Source organism: Bacillus rossius (assembly GCF_032445375.1).
Source record: "Bacillus rossius redtenbacheri isolate Brsri chromosome 4 unlocalized genomic scaffold, Brsri_v3 Brsri_v3_scf4_2, whole genome shotgun sequence".
NCBI classification, from domain to species: Eukaryota; Metazoa; Arthropoda; class Insecta; order Phasmatodea; family Bacillidae; genus Bacillus; species Bacillus rossius.
Window position 1 is genome coordinate 49507229 of NW_026962011.1, and position 20838 is coordinate 49528066.

The 20838-nt window shown below is 37.6% G+C and overlaps 1 protein-coding gene and 1 long non-coding RNA gene across 3 annotated transcripts in view; one reads left to right on the forward strand and one right to left on the reverse strand.

Moving 5' to 3' along the window:
• The window catches only part of LOC134541857 (nuclear receptor subfamily 2 group F member 1-A), a 263976-nt gene extending 249155 nt beyond the window's left edge, over positions 1-14821 (reverse strand). The window contains exons 1-2 of the mRNA XM_063385556.1: positions 14811-14821; positions 14167-14516 (exon numbers count right to left, since the gene is read on the reverse strand). Coding sequence (XP_063241626.1) covers positions 14167-14516; positions 14811-14821 — 361 coding nt within the window. The remainder of the gene's footprint in view (positions 1-14166; positions 14517-14810) is intronic.
• Positions 14822-14899: 78 nt separating this feature from the next.
• Positions 14900-20838, forward strand: part of LOC134541802 (uncharacterized) — a 225208-nt gene continuing 219269 nt past the window's right edge. For both annotated transcript variants that reach the window (XR_010076691.1, XR_010076690.1), the window contains exon 1: positions 14900-15052. This is a non-coding gene — a long non-coding RNA (uncharacterized LOC134541802). The remainder of the gene's footprint in view (positions 15053-20838) is intronic.

A 20838-nucleotide genomic window follows, 5' to 3' on the forward strand; every position in this document is an offset into this window, starting at 1 on the left:
CAAATACACTTTAAAAATACGAAACTTGGATACAAAATTTAACTTAGGATTCTTAAGATAATGCCGCCCGTGATAAATACCTACACACAAAATGTGTGTGTGTGTTTTTAACTACATTTCTTGACGCGGATCTCACTTAATTAGTTGCACCCACCGCCATAATTCGCTCCCGGAGCAACTGCGTCGAATATTGAATCATTTCATCAGCAAACCGAAATTTTAAACTACACGTAATGAAACGGCTACGATAAAAGCGGAAAAGACTTGAAGGGGAAAAAAAAATGCCAAGCCCTGGGTTTAGACCTGATTCACGACAATGAATTTCGTTAAATAAGTAGTTATCACTTGTTGAAATTCACTAAACGTTTATCATATAAAGATTATCTTTTGATTTTTGAACTTTGGTTCCGGCCGTCCGCCACAGATGTCAGCACCTAGGTACGCGTGTTTGTTCCATGCATCCAACCGAATGCCGTGTACCGAGAGCGAAGATGTTCATCATCAAAAGAGTGGTTGTCTGTAAAGTCGATTTACGGACGATAGTTTGTGACAACGTCATAACAAAACATTGATGAAATTATTTCATACTTTTATGAATAAAATTGAATCATTTTTTTGAATTATCACTATTTTGTATGGATACAAAGAAGGAGTAAATTAAAACCTACAATTTAACTGATAAATTTACTTTTATTTGCACTCATTAATTCAAATATGTTTATTACTTTAACGAAGAGATTATTTTAACTATAACTTATATACATGTTTGCTATTTAACTTCTTCCAATCTGTGTTATTCTGTTATGGATAGGACGATGATAGGAACAGTTGGAAACGAATGGGAGTGTTTCAAGTTTAATGTGCCTTGAAAAAGTCAAATCGATGGTTGTTCCAATCGAGTGGAAGAGAGATAGATGCGGCGCAAGCGTACAATGAGCATAACGGGACACAGCGTAACGGGACAATGTGCGTAACGGGAAACTTTTTCGTGCGTGCAGCCGGTGTTCATCGATTTATTAGACGTTTTCACGTCAAAATGGCTGTTCGGAGAGAAGCGTAGCTTGCGGAGTCTAGCAACAAGAACCACACGACACGGCGCATGCGCGTGGAGTCCTTATCTGTGCCGGTTCTGTTGATGCAGCATTTAGAACATCTCGCCACACTGATAAGGGTGCGGGGGGCCGTCGCAGTATCTACTTCCTACATCGAAAACTTTAATAAAGCTGCGCCACAGCAGTTACATAAATACACTTCGTTAGTGAACACAAAATTTTATAGATCTTCTTCCACATCATTAGGGGCATGCAAATTTCGCGAAATGATTCCGAGGCTAGCTGAAAGTTAAAACACTGTAGCATCATCTGTGTTTCTTAATTGGGTGAGTTTCTTTCAGGTCAATGTAGATTTTTACAACACCAATCACCGTGAGTCAGTGCGGAAGCAAACAATTCCTGATTGGCCCGGACAAATAAGGCATTGTCTTATCTCGCAGACGGCCGCCAATCACAAGGAAGAAACCACTGGTACGGGTATACTTTGTTGCAGTCTAATAGGCGCTCAGATTTATTCGCGTAAAATGCCTGCCCCTAGCTCATTTATTATTTGATGTAGAGCAATTGCGGTCTTCTTACATTTTAAAGTCCATCTATAATTGTCTTCAGCAATACTTTCTTGTAGTATTTCTTGGAAATTGGTTTCCAAAGGGATCTTTTGTAAAAGTAGAGAATTTTTTTTTCCCTGTGTAGGCAAGCCCTGTGCAGCAGAGCCACGCCGAGACCGGTCTCTGGCGTCTCTGGGGTGATTGGGGGATTGAAGGGAGGGGGACGTAAGGTCGACTGTCGCGCGACAGACGCCGCCACAATGCGCCCAGTGCGCGTGTGGACGGGGGTCGACCCAGCTCTCCGTCGTCTTTTGTGGCGCGCCACAATAGCGCCACGCGCCGAGCCGTCGGAAGACGCGCGCGCGCCTGGATCACACACACACACACACACACAGACACACACAGACACACCTACAGAAAGGCTTGCGTGAAGCTCCTTCGAGCTCTAAAAACCCCGCTTAGTTGGCATAGTATTTAATTCGTTCTAAGCTAATCAATGCTGGATGCATTGAGCTAAAAACACTCATAATATTTTCGCTGCATGGAAAATGAGAAAATGTTTAATCGATCATTTTGTAATATTGGAGAACATAAATATGTTTTGGTCATGAAGTTCTTAAAATTTTCCAGAATTATAAAGAAGTTTCCAAAATATTTCCAGAAGAAATAGGTATACCTACTCCTGTAGGCTGTGCCAAAATGGATTAATTTTTATAAAGAAGCATGTTTGTCGTCGACTGAGATCCCTGATAATCGAGCCATGTTGAGCTATAATCCATCGCGTGCTAAGCTTTGCACAGAAATGTGCCAAGTCAAGCAATACCTATTGTACAAACTTACCCCATTCTTTTTTCAATCAGTGCAGGACGCACCTATAGGGAAATTCTTATTACATCAAATCATCACAAAATTAGATATAAATCCATATCAGCTACTATGTGAACTGGAGCGAGCTTCAACTCAAAGAGAACAGGGTTCAAAAAGGAATTTACAGTTTTTTTTTGTAAACATAGGTAAAGCGTGATTTTTTTTTAGTAAAATTATGATTTGTATAGACATAATTTTTCAAATACAGGTCATGTGTGAAACTTAAGGCTTTTGCCTAGACGACATGCTAGTTGTTTTATTTATTGTCGTTTCTATAATTGATAAGGTCTGTTCCTGAAAATACGTCACGATAGCTATAGGACTGCATTTAAGATTTAATCTCAAGTTTTGTCACCAGGTTTTACTGGGTGTTATCGAATGTCGAAAAAAGTGTTAATTGTTACGATCACTTACTAGACATTTTTAGAGAACAAAAATAACTTTTAGTAAATGTATGTTGAAAAAAATGTGATGGATCATGAAAGAGAACTATCGTGTTAACTTTACAAAGATAGCCATTGAAAAATAGTCAATATAATTTTTTTCTTTTATTATTAAAAAAAGTAGCATCTGTCGGTGAGTGCAGTAATAATAGGTAGGGACCGGAAAAATTCGCGGGTTCAATGACCTCTAGGATGAACTTTATAGTTCTACGTACACTCGGTCAAATGTCACCCTCTCATTGGCTGCTGTCTTGTGAATGTGTCCCAATGTAGCGGCCTGTGATTCGATACAGCTTTGGTTGAGTGTTTCTAATTGGCCCAGAGTCATCCAGGTGAGTTGTGAGCCAATAGCTGAGGCAGCGCTGAGGTATAACTATTTGTATTTTAGCTTATCGCAAAATGAATACGCGAATTTTTCCGGACTCTAATAATAGGTTATGTTACAAATGACTAAAAAATTATGGTGACTCATATAATTGATGATAGATATTTGATTACAGTTTATCTATATGAAAACTTTTTCATAATTATATTTAAACTTTATAGCTAAACGCCAGTTTTTAATTAAAATTAATTACAAGTCATCTACACGTGAACTGTTTCGTTGACTGTTTATAAAGTGAAGTGAAAAGTTAATTTGGTTTACATTGCTTATTACAACAACAATTTCGGCAATAAAGGTTAATTATTCTTGCATTTTAAAAATCTGATTACTAGTATAATTTCAAGTATTTATTCTTTTTTTTACTAAAATAAAAATGATTCAATTTTATTCATAAAAGTATGCAATCATTTCATCAATGTTTTGTTATGACGTTGTAACGTTAAACTATCGTTCGTAAACCGACTTTACAGACAACCAATTTTTTAGTTTACTTGTAACGCAACAAATGTCACATAATATGCTGCAAATAATTCCTCAAACCTGTTCGAATGACGCAATCGCAGAAGTTCATGGGAGGCCTGCGCTGATGATTCCCAAGACACGTTCACCGTGCAGAGTCACAAGATAGATAATCTTGAAATGTTAAAAACAATTTTTTTTTCTTGTGTATACTTATTCACAGGAATAATCAATGGAATGTATTTAGCCTATTAAATCTTACAAACATCAGCGCGAGTAGAGCATTAGACATACGATTTTCGTGTAATCCATACTCAGCAACGAACACTGTGAATCTAATCAGAGTTTTAAATCAGCGGAATGATAGAAACTGAAAACCACCTGTCAACAATGGCTGTCGCTGAGGGGTAAATTAGCAAATTTACTGGTATTCTGCGTTCACTGATGCGAAATCAGAGGAAGTCAGGGAAATTCAGTCTATGAAATTAAATGGTTCAATTCTGATTCAAAAAGAGCACTTTCAAGATTAAACTTGCAATCAAATTTCATTATCGTTAGAGTAATTAAAATATTTTTAATTAAAATTTAAGAAAGGATTACATGTTAAATAATAATTCTATAACTCGCTACTTATCCGTCTTGGAATTTTCGTAAGCGTGACTGCATTTTACTATGCAGTCTTTAGTAGCCCTATGAGAATTTTTGTGATTAGGGTTATTTTCTGTTAAATAACAGGAGCCAAAAAGTTAGTCTCTCGATCCGAGGAAGATGCTAGTTGGCATAACTTTAAAATAAGAAATAGCGTGTGAAGGTTGAGGCTGGGATATTCCCCCTCCCCACAAAGTATTCTGACAAACAGTTCTGATCCATATAAAGGTTTCCAGCTCAAATCATGCGTCACGAGGATCAATCGTTATAACGTTGACTTCATTAACAAATATCGTAACTCCAATATTATAAATTTTTATACAATTTTGCATAAAGTTCCTCGCAGTTATTTACTGCGTGTCCTCTTCGAGTGTTATAACCGAGAAATTTATCTATGAAACACAATTCCCATTTACAAATGTAAACGGTTCATGTAAGTGTCATAAATGTGTGTCTTCTTTACTTCGTATTATTAATATTTTAATTGAAATGAAAAGTAGGTAGCTAAGAGGTAGCAATATGATACAATTCATAATTAGGATAGAGTGTGAAGTTTCAGTTCTTTCTCTCTCTCCTGTAAAATTTGCATTCATGGAGTTACGAGTCTTGCTAATTAGACCGACGATAGAATTAACTATTGTGTTGTTTGACGGCAAAAAAAAATGCGTGCTTTATTTTGGTAACAGAGGAGTCATAACTACCTAACTACCAACTATCTCTTCCACCTCGCCCGGATGAACTATTTTAATTTATGAGTTTTCCCCGGTTGAAAACTATTTAAGACGGACGATGGAATGAGTTAACATGGTAACTGCGGGGACAGAGGCTGGTGTGTACAACGACACGGCGAGGAACTTCCTTAATTAAATAATGAGACCATTCAGGCGCACTCGAAATGATGCCGCTTCCGGGGTCGGGAGAGTGGACTATACGCACTCAAGGAAAAAAAAAAACTGAGACACGTGGCGTTTCGAAATGCAACAACACTTGTGAGACCAGTCTTAGAGTGGGTGCGCCGTATAGCAGCGCCTCACTTTACATTATCGCCGACATCGATAAATTCAGTGCGTTTTGGAGATTAAACCTCTGAAGAAAATATTGCTACTAACCTACTCTCACGTATGCGCATTTTAAGTGTATTTGTCTGTCAAGCGGAGTGCAAGGATTCAGCAGAAAATGTTTACTAAAATCGTCTCTTTGGCCTATAGGTAATTGAAGAAACTTTCTAAGTCTGCGCAACTAACACACTCTATCGTACACTGTAAAACATATTTGTACTTTTTACAAGGAAAATCCTCGGAAACTCAATTGCAAACTGCAAGCCAGAGCTTTGTGAAATTGCAAATGATAAAATAAATTTTGCCTTGCAATTTTACAAGTGATATCGTGGGAAATCGAGTTTCCACAGACTATCCTTGTAAAGGTACAAAAAAAAGTACAAACTAACGTGTTTTTTTTCAGGCTGGTAGTTGCTATAATATGTATTTTCATCTTAAGTACGGAAACACCGATGTAGAATAATAAGGCATTTTTTTTATATTTTACAGAGACGTAAAATTTACGTAAACCTTTATTATTCGTCTCCCTCCCTCCACCCACCCTACTTCCTGAAGGATTGTTCAATTTCCTTGCCATTTTTTAGTATTCAGGAAATTTTTTGCGGAATTTCCACTTCTCTCTGTGAAACCTTTTGTCATCGTATAGGTAGGTCTATACATGCTAAAATATACATGCAACTTGCAAAACGTCAGGCCAATATTTTGATGTAAGTTTTTTCTTATCCAATTTGGATTGTTCTTTGAATAATTGTTGCAATAGGAAAGATTTAAATTTAAAACATTATTGGAAATACGCCATTCCAGCAATGGCTTATGATTAAGATAAATTTATAATTAGCGAAAACGAATATTAGTCAGGCAAAAATCTAAATTATAAATTTTTGCCTGAATAATTAAGTTGTATTCACTTAATAGATGTTAATTTAATTTAAATTTAGTTTACGCGTGTGAGATACCTACAAAAGTGCTTATATTATCACAATTTCTAAACATTCTACCTATGTCTTTATAAAAAAACCTGTAACTAGCAAGAAATATATGAAAACCGTCTTAAAGCCCGTGGGACATTCAAAGTCAATGTGGTTCCCATTACTAGAGAGCGGAATTCGTGGATTCATTTCACGATATGATAGAATCCAAACAAATGTAACTTTAAATTGCTTCTCTGATTGGCTCACAGTTTATCTGAAGGACTTTGAGCCCGTGAAAAACCTTCAACCAAAAAAGTATCGAATCGCAAGCGTCCCAGTTGACAGGTGGCACGAGTCAGTAGCCAATGAGCAGGTGGCATTTGCCCGAGTATGTAGGGGATGGTGGAGTCTATCCTGGCGGTCATCCAAAGTGCGAATTTTTCCAGTCTCTACCCATTACCAAATGGCTGCTGAAATCGTCAAGTCGGAGGATGGACGTACTTGACGCGAACCGCCGGTTGGTTCCCTCGCCACATGCGCTTCTAATAACGAATCCTCTACTCATTCTCAGCGCAATGATTATGGTGCTTGGACGCGTCACTGCGGGAACCATAATAGTTGGTCCCCTCCCCCTTACATCCCATGAAGCAATCACAAGTCATTAATCCTCCTGTTAAAGCGTCAGTGCACGGCACATAAATCACAGACATTAGCCCATCGAATGATCGGCAGCTCCTTGAAAAATAAATGACAGTTAAGCATTGTGATTGAGCCAATGCCAGACTTGCAAGATCATCAAAGTATCCACTCGAGACTAATAATTAACAACTCATCGGACTTGCGTAGGCAGCAGTTCTATCTTTTTTTTAAAAATTCTTATCGAGACTTATACATCTACGTGTAGGTACTTGAACTTTTTACCCCTGCCTTTGAGGTCCCGGTAAATGACGCCCTATCATTGGCTGTGTAAGACCGGATGTAGTTTATGCTCATTGTCGCTTTAGCAACCAAAACGGAACTTCCCCAGAAATCCAAAAGTGCTTCCTTAGTTAGATGTAGGACCAACTGAATTTTAAGTTTCCTGACAAAACGTACGCCTTTAATTACATAGATAGCCCACATCATTTCATTTTTAATTCTGTAAACAGTAAATCTCGTATTTCTCACAAAATCATATAGGCTACTGCATTTTAAGTATAAATAAGAAACTATTTCTGAGTATACTACAAAAATGAGTATTTTTTTTATCATAGTCATTAACTGAGTGACCACAGTACTGGTTTTATTTTTTTAATCGAAGCTTTAGTTTCAGGGTACACATTCCACAAAAATTAAATTTTCCTGTATTGTTGCAGAACGTGGCACCTTTTTTTTCCAACGGTTGTTTCCAAAGGCTCGGAACGTTTGCTCATTATCGTGATGAGTATTTGACTACGGAATGGTATTTAAAAATGTATTTAATGATTTTCAAGGTGGAATCTTCAGTTTGAAAATTTAGAAAGATACCTTAGTCCTTCCAAATGGTCAGGATTCTCATTCTGAAAGAAATCACTGAATCAGAATATTTATTTTAGTGGAAAAAAAATTTTGTCTCGTAATTTTTCGACAAAGTAAGTAAACGTACTTTGTCTGTGCGTTGTCATAACTGAAGGAATCAAACAACACCTGATGGCCTGATGGGATACACCTAGTTAAGTTGTTCACAATTCTTACGCACTATTTGCAAACAAATGAAGGAACCAGTTTTTGGAAACCTTCTTTGCCATGTTGAGAAACAATCCTACATAATATTGTAAGTCCATGCGGCTTAATAAGCATCTAGAGAACCAATTGACACGGGCAGAAACTTCTAATACAGTAAATTAACACATTTATAAACAGAAAGTTTTTCTTAATTAATAGAAGGGTTGTAAAATACCTATATGTGTTTTTTAGTGAATTGTTCTTTACTCAACACTAACATATTATGCAAGAAAACAAGAGCACAGTTTTCTTTCCTTATTACACTATTTACTTGAAATATTGTAAAAATATATAATTAAGAATAAAAATTATTTATACTGACAAAACGACTAAAAATATATATCAGGATAAAATTTACCGTTATTCTCATGTTAACGACTGCAATAGGCAGACCGATTATTTATTAGAATTCTACCTAAAAACGACATCTATGATATAACGAAGAGAATGAAAAGAGGAGAAACATTAGAAATAATTAAACTAGCACGATATTTAAACACCAAAATTAGTTATTCGAATTCCCAGATGATTTATATCCAGTGAATAGATAACATACTAGCGCTAACACCTTAAATGTCGCTAGGTTTATTCCTAATAAGAAATACAAATTTTTGGAGCAACGAACGCATGGCAACGCATCTTGCAGAAGATTCCTTTGGAAAACAGTTGCCAAGAAATAGTTTGTAATACGTTAAGAAAAATATTGTAATATTGTACAACACATTGCTATAATTATTTTCTAATGCATGAAATACGTTTTTGGAAACATAATTGAATATTTATTTTCACGCTTTAGAAAATTAGCTCATAATTTTATATTTTAACTGATGTTTTATACAAGCCTTATATTTCAACCAATGAAAAGGTAATCAAATATTAAAAAAAATATTGGACTTTATTTTAATTTTCTTATTAATTTGTGCAGTTAATAATGGAAAGCTATTCAGGAAACGGTTTACACATAACTTTAACTAATGTAGGTAATGTAAATACACAAATCATAAATGTCCAGAGAATCCAAACCCGGTATTGCTGCGAACATTTTTTTTGTAGCGAAATAGTTGCTTTTATGTAAATGTACAATTTAACAACTAGGTATCTGAAATTTTACATGATTATTTCAGTTCCATTAAAAAAACAGTAGGTATACGGCCTACGTGTTAAATGTTTCAGTTCTACGTTTCTTAGAGCAGAATATATACTTTTTAATTACTTTTCATATTCATTAATGAAAATCTTGGATTTACAAGTTAGCCTATACATCGTGCCCGTATGTTATGAATAGAGACCGGAAAAATTCGCGGATTCATTTCGTGATAGGCTGAAATTAAAACATGTGTACAATTATGCTGGTTCTGCTATTGGCTCGCAGTTTAACTGGAGCTCTCTGGGCCAATGAGAGACTATCAACCAAAGAAGCGTCGAATCACAAGCTACCCAGTGGAGACGCCTCACAATTTAGTACCCAATGAACACGCGTGTTTACTTGAGAAATGCAGAGGATAACGGAGGCTATCCTAGAGGTCATTGAATCCGCGAATTTTCCCGGTCCCTAGTTATGAACCTAGCACGATACACGTAGGAATAAAAAAAATTGTCAGCTGATTTACAGTTCAGTCCAATTTCGGAAGTGACGTTAAGCCTTTTTTTTTGGATAAACACGAACGAGGTAATAAAGTAACTTAAGCCTCGGGACATTCGCAGTACGACTATTAAACGCGAAAGCCGCAACTTAACTTATCGATCGGTGATAGCCTATCAGAGGACGGGAGGTCAAGCTTGCTTGCGACCCTCGTCGACACTCGACATGCATGCGCGAGACAGTTCGTGGTAAACGTGATCACAGCACAATCCCGCATGCTTAAGGGTGTTGTAAACCCATTACAAGTCATCATTTTATGTTTACGTTTCACACGATTTAACTTGCAGACTACCTACTTCCTGAGTGCCTGAACTTTTACAAAATAAAAAAAAAAAACAATTATATCTTATACTTTATACCATTATAAGCTTCAAAATTTGCATTTATTACATTTTTGTGCACTATTGATAAGAGATGAGGATAATGAAATGATATATGAAACTGAAACTTTTTAGGTTTAAAGTCAATTTTACTGGCTACTATGTAATGTGGTTTTATTCACTTAAAAAATTATATTTAATTTTAGTTAGTGTTTAAAATTCTAAGAAAGTATTTGGTATTAAATAAACTTTTATGAAGTAAATTTGCTACGCCTTTAAACCCAAAAAATTTTCTTTTTTTTATTCCATTTGATTCTCCTTATCCAAACTGCACAAAAATGTTAAAAATTCAACCTTGCTAGCTAGGTAATTATGCAAAAAAAAATAATGCACTACATTTTTTTTCTATACTGTTGAAGATCGGCCACTAATGAATAGAGACCGGAAAAATTCGCGGATTCCTTCCGAGACAGGCTGGAATCCAAACTCGTTTAGCTTAATGCTGCGTCAGTGATTGGACCGCAATTTACCTGAAGGACTCTGAGCCAATGGCAAACACTCAACAAAAGAAGTATCGAATCATAAGAATCGCAGTAAGCAGGTGTCCCGAGTCGGTAGCCAATGACCAGGTGATAGTTGCCCGAGTACATAGAGAATCGTGGAGTCTATCCTAGTGGTCATTGAAACCGCGAATTTTTCCAGTCCCTACTAATGAAGTCTACAAGTGCAACCACGTTAAACGTAATGACCCTGGAACGGGGTAGTTACATCTGCGAACCCGTCGTTACGTCGTCTCGTCGATGCGTGCGGCCGGCGCGTATCGACGGAGCGCGAGTTCGAAACCTCCCAAATACTCGACGTCACACACACGCTGTGAACAGCGCCTGTTCGTCGCCGGTGCGTATTGTCGACACAACTCCGAAGCTCAGATCACATTGGACGAGAACAGAGCCACACCGAGAGAAACGTTTGTTTGCCACAGCAAAATAATTGTTTATATATGAGGTAATACATTTATTTTGTTGATTCAAACAAATATTTTGTTGTTGGAAAGATTTTGTTGATCCAGAAAAATGGTTTGGTCAGTTTAACTGTAGGTATATTTTGTTAGGTGTAATGAATCAATTTTGTTACTCACACAATTTGGTTTGGCCAACAAAATATTTTGTTACAGGAAGTAAACATTTGTTTCGCCATATATAAACAAGTATTTGTTTGATTCAAACCAACCTTTTTATCCGTGCACCAAATAAGGTGTCACGCGTTGGTAAAAAAAAATAAATAAATAAATGACAGACGTTCGAAAACTGCGCAGCGTATTGAAAATAAGAGGGGTGCAGGAGAGTCAACCAAGCGTTTTGGAATGCAGTGTTCCGTTTTATACATCATCTTTAGACGGACTATGTATACCACTGAGCAGTTTCTGTGTGTTTTAACTCCCATATTTATCATCCCACCACGTAAGAGTGCCTATTGCCGTGCATGACACTTAAGTAGGTAAGGGTAATTAACAACGCCACGGTCGTTAACACACAAAAATAAAAATAAAATAATTGTTTAAAATGCATTTTACACATAAGTATCAGTTGTTCGAAAAACTGCAAAAAAAATATATATATATACCGTCCATGATCCTGCTAATAAAAAATTAAAGGCCCGTTAGGAGGCCTGAGTTTTGGACGGCTGTCAAATGGTGTACAGTGCTTATGCAAATTTGATATTATTTTGAACTTTCTTAACATTTTGAATGACGTATTGTAAGAAAAAAAGATCATTGATTCATTTCGTCACATGGAGAAACCCAAGGCGCTCCACAGTGGCATGCAGAGAAACTTCACTTAGTCTCACAGAGGCTTTTTTCGTCCGAAGATTAGGCTGCCGGCCAGTTCGATTCCCTGCGCGTCAAGTGCGAAAATGCACACCACTTTCACCCTTAGGCCGGGTTTATAAAACACGCAAGAAACCCATGAACGCAAGGAGTCCAATGACGACGCTCTCATATAAGTATCATAATAAAAAAAAAACTACACAAGACGCAAAAAAAAACGCAGAGCTTCAGTCATATTTCTACTTATTACGCCTCGCCTTGCGTTTCCGCTTTCCGTAACTGGATGTGAAGCTTTCTGAAAACTTACGTCATTTGCATATAATACCACGATGGTTTTTTTTATTACATACCCTAAATAATTATTAAATTTTTACACAGTGAAATAAAATAATACTAATAAACCAATTGATTGACTTTTTTTATGTTTTCACGATAAACATTATTTATATAAAAAGAAGCCATTGGAAATTTTTTTTTTAATTTTGTTGCAATTTAAAGTTTAAAGGTTGTTACAACTTGCGAATTTCGTGCTTTTTATAAATTACCACGGTGTCTTTGAGTTGGTCACATGTTAGGTAAGTTTTTGCGTCCCTTAGTTTTTTATAAACTCAGACTTAAGCCTGATTCACAATGGGGTAAACGCGGAACTCACTATGTTAAACTACTTATAGATCGCACAACAGTGATATCACGCTAACATTTGTGACGTAAAGCTATATGTATCGTAATATGTGGGTAGGTATGGTATTTCTAACGTGAGGGAGAACAGCAACAGCCAATAAAGGCAAAGAAATAATATGTCGTTCCTTTTTATTGTCGGTATCTAATTTTATTTCCATCTAGTATGTGTCTGCTGGTAATTGTGACAATAACGTAAATTATATTGATATCTTAGGTTTGTGTGGGAATCTTAATGTTTAGGTATAAGTATATAAACAACATGCAAAGAACATAATTTATATTGCTCGAGTTTTAATTTAGCTCTTACAAGATAGAAATTACAAATAAAACATAAACTTAATCCCACACGGAAGCAAAAAAAAGTGCCAAAATGTAGACCCAAAAATATGGGCTATCAACGAGGCGCATGATTTACATTATAACTCGCGATTTAAGTTTTTTTTTTCAAATAAACCTGATCACGAGTACCTACTATCACAATATTTGCACTTAGCTTTCTACCAGTCTTTTTCAAAACCAAGAAACATTTTTTGCAGGTTTACAAAATGACTTTACTCGTCGACTTTACATGGAATTCTAACGAAACGTGCGAATAGGTACAGATAAAAATTTAACTATAAAACTGTCATACGTTCAAGAAGAATTTTGGTTGCTGTAAAAAATACACATACGGATACTTTGCATTGATTTTACAATTCGGCCACAGATATTTCGACACGACCAGAGCGACGGAATCACGTAGTAGATACAATCTACCCACGAGTGGGAAGAATTCCCACTCAAGGAAACCAACCTACGGCAAACGGGAAACCAAACATATTTGAAGACCATAAACCGACTCAATCTAATGGGTCTCCGGCTCCGTACTTTTTTTTTTTAATTGAACATAAATATTCATGTACACTTACAAATATTATTTTTTTAATTTGTACACTTACATTTGAACAACTGTATCGCTGCAAAATTACCCGGGAATTAACGTTTTTGTGTTCTCCCAGTATCTTTAAAAGTTACAGTCATTTGTAAACCGTTCACTGGATAGCTTTACAGAAATTAACTGCGCACGTTAATATATACATAAGAAAATTTAGTAAAGTCAAAATTATTTAATATTCTATCAATGCTAGAATTAAACATCATTCATAGCCAATTTTCGTAAGAAATACTCTGTATTATCTCGAAACAAGTAAGTATTTCATATAAGACTCGTATGCAAAAAATAAGCTTAGCCGTGTGTTGCACAGAGTTACATTTTGCCAACTGATATCCCGGCAGATGGTTCTCGAAGGAATGAGTGTGTTGTGAAGGAAGAGGAGTGTCAGTGGTGACACCTCGTCGTGTCCCGGCGCCGCGTGCCTGGCTCCACTGTCGACCGCGACCCCCGCGGGTCCCGCGCGGGGAGGGGGAGACCCCGCGCATTTCGGCGGCGTCGCGGAGCGGGGAGGGGGGGGGGGTGCCGTCCGGATCATCCTCCCAGTTTGTTTTCCCCGGCGCGCCGGGTCCAGAGGGCGTGGACCGGAGGTTATCTCGTCGAGGTGGCGACCTCTCTGTCGGGGGGCGATGAGAGGAGGGGGTACTCACCCTCGCACGTGAACTGGCCGTAGTGCTTGCCCGAGCTCTTGTCGCCGCACACCACGCACTCGATGTTCTGGCCGTTCTTGACGTCGCCCGACTGCGACAGCCCGCCCTGGCTGCCGGGCGTGTTGGAGCCGCCGCCGCACGCCGAGTCGTCGGCCCCCGGCGGCGGCGGCGGGGGCGGGCCGTGCCCCAGCGGCACCGGCCCCAGCGGCCCGTCGCGCCAGTGGTGGCCCCCCGGGTGCGGCCCCGGGAGGGCCATGTGCGCCCGCGAGAACCCCAGCTCCAAGGCGCCCGGGGGCGGGCAGAGCGCTGGGCCGGGGCACGAGGCCAGCGCTGGGCCGTGGGGCAGAATCCTGGGAGGGTCTTCAGGGGGCGCCGCCTCGCATCACCTCCGCGGCCGCATGTGGCGAGGGGTGAGGGCGTCCTAGCCGGCGCTACCACGACCTTCCCTCCTTCCTCCTCCTCCTCCTCCTACTACTACTCCTTCACGCACGCACGCACACGGACAGATAAGAACGGTTCGCCCCGGTCGTGACCCTCGCCGCCGAGCCGCCAGACCTGCACTGCCGCGCGAACCGTCTCTTTGACTCTGAACTCTTGACCTCCCCTCTCTTCGCGCCGACCCCCTACCCCCTCCCACAAGGCACCACGTCGCCATGGCAACGCTGCCCTCCTGAGCCCCTTCCCCCCCAGAGGCCACGGCTGTGATTGGCCCGGGCGACCCGCCGCCCCGCCGCGCCGCGCCGCTCCGTGTTTTTCACCCGGCCTTTAAGTTCGCGGCCTCCGGCGCCGGCAAGTGCGCCACCTCTGCGGGGTGTCACGGTAACCTCTGTTCCTCTTCCGGCGACGCCTATTCTCACGCGCAGCTCGAGTCTCAGTTATCAAACAGGTGAGCTGTGACTCATTTATTTCCTCTAGGTATACCACAGTGTAATGAAATCTGCAAACAAGCAACAGCAAATGTCCCATCAAGTTGTAATCGATTCATAGGATCATCAGAATTTAAATCTCACTATGTACATGTGTTTATATGGTGAAACATCCGTTCTGCGACACTATCGGGGTAATTGTGTTTAAAAAATATGTGCTTTATGAACAGAGCATAGATACCGAAGACAATCAAAAATGTGTATTAGATAGTAACTTACGTGAATGATAAAAATAGATAGCCTACCTAAGACAATCAAAAAGGTGTATAAGTAACTTACGTGAATGATAAAAAAAATGCGAAGCCACAACCGTGAAACGAACGGCATAAGTTTCGGCCAATCTTATCTGTCCTACATAAATTTATTACCCTAAAAAGTAAATAAACTTATAATTTAAAAAAAAACTAAATATCCCTGCTTTTATCGTTGAATGAACTAAAAACAAAAAAGTAAATTTTTTTCCATCAACCAAAAAATGCACCACAACTCTGTGTAACTAAAAACGTGGTGTGCTAGATATCATGTCTGAATTTTCTATGAGCAATAACAATATGATGTGTAATAGATTTTCTATCACTTATTTTAGGATATAGTCAATGCGAAACTGACAGAAGAGAGAACCCCACGCTATTAGTTATACAGAGTTGTGGTGCATTATTTGACTGTTAGACAAAAACCTTACATTTAAATTTAAAATTTTTATTTTTATTTTAGTCAACGTTAATAGTGATTTTTTGAACTATAAGTTTAAATTATTATTTTTAGTTTAAAAATAAAAACATTGAATATGAGTAATTGAAACAAATTAAAAATGCTAAATATTAATTATCAAAGTATTTAATTGTTACAATGAACTTAAAATTAGTCATTAATGTTCACTTAATCTAGTCATTTCAGCGAATGTGTCAACATTACATGGAACTTATATTTATCTTAGAGCAATCAAGTTCTTCTACTTGGGAGACCATCCAGTGACTTTACGCGACTAAGAGCTACATAAGCATGCTGGGCAGCAAAGAGACACGATCCCATATAAACGACTGCATAATCTACAGTGCAGCCCTTGCATTTTATGCACGGTAGATGCCCAACTCAGTATGTATTGCAACATTCGCCTTTCAGCTGTATTTCGCTAGGTAATTGATGACCATTGGTTTAATTATACATATGTTCACCATCTGTGCTGAAATCAACACGGACTGATGGAATGTCCGTATCATTCACTCGGTCACGCCGAAAGAGTGGCCAGATAATTTCATATATAGTACCCATATTGCCATTACCGAACCCCGGGTACATTTTCCACTATAACCCGACCTCGGAAACACTCTAAATAAAAAGATATATAGCCTATATTTTTTTAATTAAGGAGCATTACGACCCTCCCCCTCCCCCCAAACCTTTTCCGAGGGGAAGAAAGACGAAGTCCAGGCACATTTCCCATCATAACACGACCTCGTAAAAATTCTAAATCGAAAAGAATATCCTTTCAAAATTTTCCAAATTTAGGAGCATTACGCTCGCCCCCCACCCCTCCCCCCTCCTTACCGGGGCACATTTTCCTAATCAACTCGACCCTTTGGATTGGAAACACTCTAAAACGAAAAAAGCATTGAGTTTTAAAATATTCGAAATTTTGGGTTTTTAACTCCACCACCACCCCACACCCCCAACACACCCCCCCCCCCCTCCCCCACTCCAACCACCAAAGGTTGACCCTGGGACGAATTCTCACCACGCCCCTACCTCATGGATACACAAAGAGCTTGGTTATTACCCATAGATCGAAATTAGTGTTTTTTTACCCTCTCACCCCCTACCCCTTCTTAACGTTTAATTAAGTCTTAAGTTATCAAAATACCGTATTGTCAGAGATTCTTTATATGTAGATATGCATAATTTCACCATATTCGGACGTTGAAAAGTGGGTAGAAATTGAATGGAAAGATTTTATTACATTACCCCTTCATTCATTCATATATACAGGACTAATAAAAGCCGGGTAAAAAAAAAATGGAGCTCATGTATTTCAGTTCACACGAAAGAAGTTAAAATTATTTGGCGATTCAAACCTCGACTGTAAGTAGGTATACTTATATCGTAAGGGTTAAAACGAGAAAAATAAGACAATTTTCTAAATAAAAAGGTTTTATCAATATTATTTCTCAGTTAAAAATAAATGCTCAGGATAGCAATAATTATTTATCAATCAATAATGATTAATTAACACTCTTGAATACATAGTAGTACACCATATAAGGATTTTTTTTACTAAATATCATACCTACGATTGATTATAATTAATTAGTTTTTAAGTTAATTTTATGTACAAGTTAGATGTTATCGAGCATTTTTTTAGACTGATTTTGTAGTTCTGAAAATATCACCTTATCACTGAGTATAATGCCTGATTCTGTGAATAGGCTACATCGATACACTGCAATGCATTCATAGGCATTGATAAGGTTCTGTTGTCGAATGAATGAACAATGAACAACATGTCCGCCGCTCCGCGACGCGAAAACTAAACGTCACGGACCTACCCACGGTAATTCTTTACATTATACTTGACCATATTGCCACAAAGAAAAAAAAACAATTAATATTCCACGCACGAGATTTGTTTAAACTTTTTTTCAAAACTAGCATATTCTTAGTTGGTCTTAATACATTTACACCCTCGTGGGCTCATAATCATAATACGTGTGTGATTTTTAGTTAATCGAATAATAATTCGTGACAAATAGTTAGGGACCGGAAAAATTCGCGGGTTCAGTGACCTGCAGGATGAACTCCATAGTTCTACGTACACTCGGTCAAATGTCACCCACTCATTAGCTGCTGTGTTTTGAGACGTCCCAACGTAGCAGCCTGTGATTCGATACAGCTTAGGCCGGGTGTTTCTAATTGGCCCAGAGTCATCCAGGTGAGTTGTGAGCCAATAGCAGAGGCAGAACTGAGGTATAACTATTTGTATTTTAGCCTATTGCGAAATGATTTCGCAAATTTTTCCGGTCTCTACAAATAGTTAACCTGTAAAACTAAAGTGTGGAAAGCTTTATACATGAAAAATAAATATTTAGTTACACAACTAAAACAATATACTCATATAATACTGTTTAACAATGCTGATTTACACAAGAATTAAAATAATACGTAGCCTGCTTGAAAGGACACAATTTTATTGCGAATATGGCCCGTGTCGCGATGCACAATAATAAGCTCAAATCACGCTGTGTTAACCTCTGCGACAAGACTCCCTTACTAGATGCCAGCAAGTCAGGTGGCGTCAGGAGCAGGCGGCTCCCTACCGCCGCGACCCGCCTATCCCTGCAGCATGGCGGGGTTCAACCTGAGCCACAAACCGCCACGTGGAGCCCGCTTAAGGGAACATCACCTGACAAGTTCTCTGCACCGTCCGCCTTTTAGCGTAAGAAATCTTTTACAACAATTTTTTTTTTTACGGAAACGTTGCATTAAATAAAATTCAGTTTTGAAATTTTACTCTCATGCGCCCAAAGAACTTTCACTAAAAAAAATATTTGCAGTAAGTGTATGTTATTGATAGTTTAGGTACATTTTTCACGGTTTTGGTTGTCCTAAAAATTAGGCCTATCTCAAATTAATTATGTGAATTTGGCCAGGCAAGTAGCTACATAAATTACTAATTCCCTGGTAGAACTTTTGTTCTTATTCGTAACGCTAATTACCTACCGTCAAATATAGGCTCTCTGTGGTAACTATTCACGAAGAAAACCATTCTAATGTTGACCTATCTGCGATTTTTTATATATTTGCATTACCAGTGAAGTTGTTATTTTTTTAGGTAATAATTTTAGTTCTTTACTATGGTTAGGCATAGATATTTTGCAGGAAATTTATTTCCTTAATGTAATAATACCACTGTGCTGAACACTAGAATGCCAGTAGTACCTACTTGATAAAGTAGCTTTCTTGAAATGCTTGTTACAGCAATAACATGTAAGCCTATGTGAATAAATGATATTCAGTTAAATTATTTAGAGCTCATAATCATCCTACTAAACATAAGCAGATAATAAAATAAAAAAATAAAAATTACACTACTTCAGAAAATAATTTCACCCAGGTCTTTAAAATTTTCGCTTCCAATATTTGTAGCCTTTCTTCCCTAAAAAATATATACATTATTTAAAAATTAATAAATATATTTCTATATCTTTATAATTTATTTGATGACGAAATTTCTTTAATAATTAAGTAAGGGATTGTTTTCTGTAATAACTTACGTGGATTTATTTATTTTTTAGTTGTAACTACCAGTTTCATGTTATTTAATTAATGTATTACTTTGTGTTACATAGCAATTAAGTGTATTATTTACATCGATTTTTTCGTAAAAAATAAAAAAAATTAAATTGTGTTATTAGATGGAGTGTAGCTGTCAGTACGACACAAAATTATTTAAGTTTATACAAAATATCGGCGTGTTATTTTTCTATTTCCCGTTTAGACACTTCGAAGAGTTTCAAAACTTGTAAAAATATTTTCATAGAATGTTTTTGTGCAAATTTACGATTGTTGGCTTAGAGTGAAAAAGGGATTTGTGGGATATATGTAGGTATGCAACTCGCAACTTAGTAATCTGTTGTCTAACATAACCTTAAAGGGGCATTTCAACAACAAAATAAACATATTAAAAGTATGAAACTTATGTTTATGGATAGTTTAATGCCTTATAGGATTTTCGGGGAAAAACGTACAGAACAAGAGAAATTGCAAAGATTTTTAAATTTTAAGTCAGAGAATCTGGTAAGTGCCTGTGCTGTATAGCTCTATTCACACATGCAAGTTGTTCTTAACTCACTCGAAATACTTTTGAAGGTTAAGTTAGAGTTCATACAGAATGTTTAAAAATTAATTTTACAAACGTCAAGAGATGACAGAACGATATTATACAGGTCCAAGTCACCATACAATGCATGCTTCGAACTGTACCATTGAAACGCTAGAGGCCACTTTGGGTCCAAAATTATAAACGGGCCGTTCAGACGGTGTCATTTTTTTAAAATAAAACTGAAATAATCATTTAAAATTAATTAGGTATATGTGTACATTTTTGTAGGTAAATTTATATGAAAGCAAATATATAGCTACAAAAATATTTTGCAGTAGGTAATACTCTGTTCGGATTCTTGCTAAGACATTTAGGTATGCTTTGTGTTGTCCAGGTACCTACATTAGTTAAATTTATTTGTAAACCGTACCCTGAATAGCTGTCCAGTATTAAATGCGCACATTAGTAGTGTGTAATAGCCGAGTCTGGAACAGGCTTCAGGCTGTAGGGTATGGATGGGGCTACTTACTGACCGCCATCTATGATTATGACGTCACGGTGGCCATCTTGGATGACGGTGACCTTTAAATGTCAATCAAATATTGTTTCTAGAGTCTAATTCAAAATCTCGATTCCATTTTCATCCATAAAACCTAAAAAATAAATATTTTATTAAAAAATTCTTAAAATTATACTTAATGAATTTAAAAAAAATGTATATTGTACACCATATTCTTTGGAGACCTGGGTTCGATCCTGCCAAAAGAAATTTAATAGAGGTATATATATATTTTTAAATCATTCCTTCACATTATTTACCAGACAACTGACCTCCACCGCTTCGACCAATGAACATATTATTCCCGCCCTTATATCGCCATGGCGGCCATATTGGATCAGCTTATTTGTTTTCTTCTGCTAGAGTGTGCA